Raw genomic sequence first — 7,572 nt, 5'->3', positions numbered from 1 at the left:
AACACCGTTCCTGCCCCCACCCCGCCCCCAAACCCTGTCCACCCCTGCCCCCCATCCCCTCTTCAGGGCAGCCAGACTGGACGCCAACAACAAGACTGCTGCTGCAGTTGCCTTTGTGGGGTAAGTCTCCAAATAGCGTGCGAGCACACGCACGCACGCACGCACGCACGCACGCACGCACGCACGCACGCACGCACGCACGCACGCACGCACGCACGCACGCACGCACGCACGCACGCACGCACGCACGCACGCACGCACGCACGCACGCACGCACGCACGCACGCACGCACGCACGCACGCACGCACGCACGCACGCACGCACGCACGCACGCACGCACGCACGCACGCACGCACGCACGCACGCACGCACGCACGCACGCACGCACGCACGCACGCACGCACGCACGCACGCACGCACGCACGCACGCACGCACGCACGCACGCACGCACGCACGCACGCACGCACGCACGCACGCACGCACGCACGCACGCACGCACGCACGCACGCACGCACGCACGCACGCACGCACGCACGCACACACACACACACACACACACACACACACTTTTACTGCAACTTTTCGAGAGGCTCCATGTTTGCCCTGTATAGGACAATGTTAGAGAGATTCCCTGGGGAAGTGGGTGGAGGGGTTTTGGGTACACCTCTCTATAGAACTCCAGGGAAAGTGTGGGGAGAGAGAGGGGGCGGGAGGTCAGTCATTTGGAGCCGGTGCCTGTTTAATCACTGTAAACAAAAGATGTGATCACAGTTGGAAACATGTCTTTGATGTAATGTTTCTATCGGGATCTCGAGATCTCTTTCGGATAATTGGTATTTGGATAAGCGAGGTTCCTCTATATTTGGAAGTACTAGCTTTTGGAACGTAGCTCCTTTCATCAGGTAGCTGTGGAGCAGGATCATAGGACACAGAATTTAAAGCAAAATATCAGTGTCATACAACTGATGCGATATATTGAACAAACCTAGATTTCTGTTATGTCTTTCATCTTACCCAGACTTAACAGCAAGATATTGATGTTGTATGACACTGATATTTTGCTATAAATTCTGTGTCCTATGATCCTGCTCCACAGCTACCTGATGAAGGAGCAGAGCTTCATAAACTTGTGATTTTCAAATAAACCTGTTGGATTATAACCTGGTGTTGTGATTTTTAACTTCGTCCACCCCAGTTCTACACTGGTACCTCAACACCTATTTTGTTGGCATTGAAACAGGCCCAATGACATTAAAAGTACAACATTTGCTCCATAATCTTGTGGTTATTTTTATTCTTTTATGATACAGGCATTGCTAGCCATGCCAGCATTTAGTGGCCATCCCTAATTACGTAGAACCAGAGGTCTCACAACACAAGGTCATAGTCAAACAGGTTTATTTGAAATCACAAGTTTATGAAGCTCTGCTCTTTCATTGGTTGAAGTCACAAGAAAGCTTGTGATTTCAAATAAACCTATTGGACTATAACCTGGTGTCATGTGACTCCAGACTTTTTCTGTCCCAGTCCAACACCAGCACCTCCACATCATAATTATCGAGAGGGCAGAGGAATTATGCTGATAACCAATGTAGGATTGCTGGTCTACTGGAAGCTAAATATATCAGTTAGTAGGGCACTGTTCTTTCTCACGGAAAGAACATGTGTGTAATGTTAGTGATACTAAACAGCTTTTCTGTGTGAGGCAGCAACGCACCTTCATTGGGTTAAAACTTTTGTGGAGCCCTTAGAGAGTCTGAGCAACATTTTCACTTCCTTCTGATGGGAACTTACAGTGAGAGAGCGGTGAGTGATGAAGTTGCTGACAGTTTTTTTAATCTGCTCACTGAGGCACTGAGACACTGACCATGAGGCACAAGAAATAACTAAAGTTTGTGGATTCAGGAGGTGATTCAGTCAGCTCACAATTAATTAATTTATGTTTGGAACATTTAAAATTTTAATTTCTGTTATTTTGCAGAAAATATTTTCACTTGTGGGTGAGTTCAGAATAGTGGTGTGGGTAGTATGGGATATAACAATCAGTAATAGATCCATGGAAGAAATGCATCTATACATAGAAAATGCTGACAGTGTGGAATGCACTGTTGAATGGAATGGCACAACACCACTCATTTGGCTTGATAAGTTATATGACAGAAGGGACTGGAGCGGGAGGAGGCAGAGTGTAGAGATGTAATTGGAGTTGTAAGAGGTTATTTGAATTGGTAGAAGAAAATTAAAGAGCAGATTGTAGCTATTTTTCTGTCATTCTGCCTGCAAAGGCCACTTCCAGTCATTCCAACAGAAGTGACATCAGGCATAAAGTTGCAACGGAGAAATATGAGGGTGTATTATTATAATGAGAGGCAGTCGGTAGGCATACTTTGTACAATGTCTTAGGCTGAATCTTCATCTGAACTTGGGTGCTACCCACACTGAGGGTTAGCTGGCCAAGCTTCAGTCAATCAGCTGTATCGGTCCTTCTTCCCTGAACTCAGGATCCTGCCTCTGCAATAATTGTTCCTAGGTTATGCTGATGATCTTTTCCAAGCACTTATTTTTATATGTTTTTCTCTTGCAAATTCCAGAAAGTTTGATTCCCTCACAGGACCCTATAAGGTAATCCATCTGAGGTTCTGACAGGCAAGATACACCTGTTTCATTGTCTTGCCTTCTGTCCTTAATTTAGTAGCCTTGACAGCCATGATGGTCAAGTAGCCTTTTAGCAGTCCTTACCTTGAGAATCCTGCTTAATGAGCAATGTTTGGTTCTGCCTTGTACAGTGGGCTATTGTTCTTGTGAAGTTGGTCACTTTTTCTCATCATCTCATCATCCTTGTTAACCATTTTTGTGCAGTGTAGGAATTAAGATTAGATTAGATTACATTACAGTGTGGAAACAGGCCCTTCGGCCCAACAAGTCCACACCGCCCCGCCGAAGCGCAACCCACCCATACCCCTACATGTACCCCTTACCTAACACTACGGGCAATTTAGCATGGCCAATTCACCTGACCTGCACATCTTTGGACTGTGGGAGGAAACCGGAGCACCCGGAGGAAAACCACGCAGACACGGGGAGAACGTGCAAACTCCACACAGTCAGTCGCCTGAGGCGGGAATTGAACCCGGGTCTCTGGCGCTGTGAGGCAGCAGTGCTAACCACTGTGCCACCGTGCCGCCCACTAAGATGCAATCATTCAGCTACACATGCAATAACATAGAAATTAGAAGCAGGAATAGGCCATTCGACCTTTTGAGCCTGCTCCACAACTCAATATGACCATGGCCGAATCTCCATTTCAATGCCACATTCCTGCTTTCTCGCTATACCACTTAATGTCTTTAAATCTAAAAGAAAAATGTCTACTTCTAGAATGTATTTAGTGACTTGGCCTCTACAACCTTTTACAGTAGAGAATTCCATAGATTCATTACCCTTTGAGTGAAGAAATGTTTTGTCATCTGAGACCTAAATAGTCTACCTTGTATCCTGCAACCGTGTCCCTGGACTCTAGACTCCTCAGTCAAGGAAAACATCCTCCCTGCATTTAATCTGTCTAGCCCTGTTACAATTTTATGTTTCTGTCAGATCCCCTCTCATCCTTCTAAACTCTAAACTGTAATGAACATCGGCCTAGTTGAGAGTGTGGTGCTGGAAAAGCACAGCTGGTCAGGCAGCATCTGAGAAGCAGGGGAATCAACGTTTCGGGCAAAAACCCTTGATCAAGAAACCCAAAACATTGATTCTGCTGTTCCTCGGATGCTGCCTGACTGGCTGTGCTTTTCCAGCATCACACCTTTGACTCTAATCTCCAGTATCTACAGTCCTCACTTTCGCATAGGCCGAGTTGAGCCAATCTCTCCTTGTAGGAGAGTCCTACGATTCCTGGTATCGGCCTGTAAACTTCCACTGCACTCATTTTTTGGCAAGTATGTCCTTTTTAAGTAGGGAGACTAAAACTGTAGGCAATATCCTAGATGTTGTCTCACCAAGGTCCTGTAAAACTGTAATAATCATCCCTCCTTCTGAACTCAAATTCTCTTGGTATGAGGGTCAATATTCTATTTGCCTTCCTAATTGCTTGGTGTAGCTGCCTGTCTACTTTCATTGATTTGCTGCTATTTATCTCCGGCATTCCTTGGGGAAGAAAATAAGTCTTTCACCTCTGGTGATGAGGTGCCTTCTTGAACCACTACAGTCCATTTGCTGTAGGTAGACTCACAAAGCCATTTGTGAGGGAGGTCCCAGATTTTGATCCAGTGAGATGAGGGAGCAGCAATATATTTCCAGTCCGGATGTTAAATGGCTTGTTCGGGAAACTGGATGTGATGGTGTTCCCATTGTATCTGCTGTCCTTGTTCTTCTAGATAGTGGTGGTCATGGAGTTGGAAGATACTGGTTATACTAAGTTCCCCTTACTATGTTCGCTTTTGTAAATCTCATAGTGTTTGTTTGGACAATCTTAAGGAAGTGTCCAGCATTTCAAGCCTCTAATATTGATATTTTGGTTATTTGTCTGCTTGCTGTTCCTACAATGTATAAAGTTGTCAATTTAAAAAAAAAAACGGATATTTGCGAATGGATGTTGTCTTGCCATTGTTATTAGATGGTTTATTAGTTATGCAAATCGAACATATTAAGTAAATGGACATGGAATCTTCTAATACAACTGGGACAAAGTTCCAGAGTGCTAGAGTGGGTTTTCTAACCAACCTGCCTCAACATTCTTTAGCCTTGTGGCCACCAACATCTACATCTGGAGTCAGCCAGCTTGGCTGTACCTGTTCCCAGAAATCTCACCCCCCCCATCCCTTGGAGCAGAAGTTGGTTTTAATTTATACTGAGGTAAATTTGGGGAATTGGGAAATTTTTGTCTATGAACAACATACCATGGTAGCTAAAACCTGGCTCGAGGTGTTCCCAGTCAGCAGAAGTGCAGGTTGGTCCTCAAGAATTCAGAAGAAAAGTAGATTTCCATGAAAAATAAATTAATGGCTATTAACACCCCAAATTATGCCTCAATATCCAAATGAAAATTTGGCCCCTTGAATTTAAACTTTTGCAGTAATTCTCTCAATTACATGCCAATATATTTGGCCACTTTTGCATGGTGTGGAGGGGAGAAGTGAGTATTGATTTCCTGCAAATAAAGAAAAACACTAACCTAATACAGGTGAGGAAGTGCTGCAGAGGATGCATTGAAAGAGGATTACAACCTGGGGTCAGATGATCTGTATAGAAGGCAATGTAATTTTGATTTTGTGCAATAATATACTGTGAGCATTACATATGTCACTAGATTTTCAGTCCCATCGATCTCAACAATGAAAATATAAATTATGTATTTCTCTGGGAGCTTTTCGAGTGACTCCTTTAAGGGAGCATTTGGAATGGCCAACAGATGGAAATAAATCACATGGTAAGTTTAGATGATGGTACTGTTTACAGTTTGACATTAATGGATAAACAAGCACCAGATGGCAGAGAATAATGGTAAGGCTGTGGTATTTATGGTCAGACCAGTGGTGACTATTGTCTGATTGAGCATGCAGTTTTAATGGAAACTGTCCTTGCTACTGCAATTTTAGAAATCTTCAAGCAGAAAGAATGTTGGTTCAGCTTATTATTTTGTATTGTTGGTGGCAAAACATTTCTCCATGGATCATGCAAACTTTATGGAAAAGTTAGGTTGTTTTCAAATGCATACTGAAAATGATTGCAGTAATTAGTAGAACACTTACAGGCATATAGTGCTATGAGGTTTATTTCTGGAATGTCAATGCGGTTTACAGTGGAATGAACAAAATATTAGCTTTACAGTGCACTGGAATTCATTTATGAAAAACGGATAAAACAATTGTTATAACATGCATATTTCTTTAGAAATGTTCAACAATTACAATTCAATTGACATATTTTTCTCTTGGCAGCTGAGTTGGGTGATTATGAACCAGGTGAACACCCAGAGGGATATGTTAGTGAAATTAAATTGTTTCCCAAGCAAACTCAAAAACTGGAAAGAAAAATGGAGCAGATTCACAAAAATGAACTAAGGTATCTTATGATGCTTTGGGTCTTTAATAGCCTTTTCCTTGGTAACTAAATTTCTGTATTTTGGATTGTTCTGATATTTATTATTAAAATAAAAATGATTCTCAAACATTCTTAACTTTTTACTGTGTATTTTAAGAGGGTAGCTTTTTTATTAATTGTGGTATGGTTGGCAGTGATACTGAATAGAGAATGATTCTTTAACAGTTTCCTTGTGATTTCATCTGTCCTGTGCCTGGAAGAAGAATTTTCCTCATACCTGCATATAGTATCAGAAAATTGGATTAATTTCAGACTTATTGTTTCAGGAAATATCTTAATCAATAATAACCACACATATGTACAATAGTTATATTTTTCTCACCTTGAAAGGATTTTTTTTTTCACAAATTCTATGCTAATCTATTATTGTGACCAGACCCTAGGCAAGGTTCCCCAGGTTATAACAGGTCCAGATTGGATACCCCAAATTGTTAAGCCTCCAGGTGAGGAAGAAAGACCTGGCCCCTCTTCTTTATTCACCCATGCCTTGGTTGATTTCAATGAAGTCAGTTTAAAAAAGATCCCTCCCCTGTGGATGCCTATCTTCCAGACCAAATGAATCTATGTTTTAAAAGAACCCAACTTGACCATGCTTTCTTAAAGAAAGAGTGAATATTTTCGTTACTAAGCATGAAAACAAATAGTAACATAATACACAAACACATAGATCAGGAATAAGAATGGAGTCCAAAGAAAGAAAGAGGTTAGAAGATATATGGATTAGATTCTCTAAGTGGTCTATGAAAAATAGTTATTAGAATGTTAATAGTTGAAGAGTTGATTTTGTGATTCTTGGCTTTTTCAAATTAGTTAAAATCCTTTTGTCCTGTTTCCTTTTGGCAGTGGTTGGTTGGCAACAGTCAGAGCAAGACAGTCTTTCTATTGTCCCAGTTCTTTTTGACTCGTTAGCTAACTAGCTGTCTTCCAGCATTCAGTGTTAGAGACTTTTTTTTCTTGCAATGCATGGATTAACGGCATACCCACTGACTAATGGGTGAGTTGTTGAATTTCACCTTCACAGCACACACTAAGTGTCTCAGTTCACTCCTTCCACTAGCACACCTCCTTCCATTAGTGCACACAAATGAGGGTTACAGTGGATTTTAACCTGTTTCTTTTGTATGTTCCCAGAAGGGCAAAATGCAAAGAATATCTGCAGGAGGTTGGTTTCTGCTACAAAGGGGAAATAGTAGAAAGTGAGGCCTGCAGATGCTGGAGGTCAGAGTTGAGAGTGTGGTGCTGGAAAAGCACAGCTGGTCAGGCAGCATCCGAGGAGCAGGAGAATCAACATTTTGGGCATAAGCCCTTCATCAGGAAAGTAGGAAATGGGACAGAGTCATTTTCTCCTGTTACATTAATCTCTGATTTTAGTTGCCCTGATACTGTACAGGTGTGACATTCCATAGATTCCACACAAGACTTTGCCAGCCAGTGTTTGAATTTGCATTTGTAGTTTTTTTTAAATCCATAA

At 42.3% G+C, this 7,572-nt stretch overlaps 1 protein-coding gene across 2 annotated transcripts in view; it reads left to right on the top strand.

Annotated features, from left to right (window-relative positions):
* frmd3 (FERM domain containing 3) overlaps positions 1–7,572 on the top strand; it is a 245,765-nt gene that overhangs the window by 133,259 nt on the left and 104,934 nt on the right. For both annotated transcript variants that reach the window (XM_043712851.1, XM_043712861.1), the window contains one exon: positions 5,939–6,062. In XM_043712851.1, coding sequence (XP_043568786.1) covers positions 5,939–6,062 — 124 coding nt within the window. The remainder of the gene's footprint in view (positions 1–5,938; positions 6,063–7,572) is intronic.

This window comes from Chiloscyllium plagiosum, chromosome 2, assembly GCF_004010195.1.
Source record: "Chiloscyllium plagiosum isolate BGI_BamShark_2017 chromosome 2, ASM401019v2, whole genome shotgun sequence".
In the NCBI taxonomy this organism is placed as follows: domain Eukaryota; kingdom Metazoa; phylum Chordata; class Chondrichthyes; order Orectolobiformes; family Hemiscylliidae; genus Chiloscyllium; species Chiloscyllium plagiosum.
Note: the sequence above shows the minus strand (reverse complement) of the source record. Positions and strands in the feature narration are given on the sequence as shown.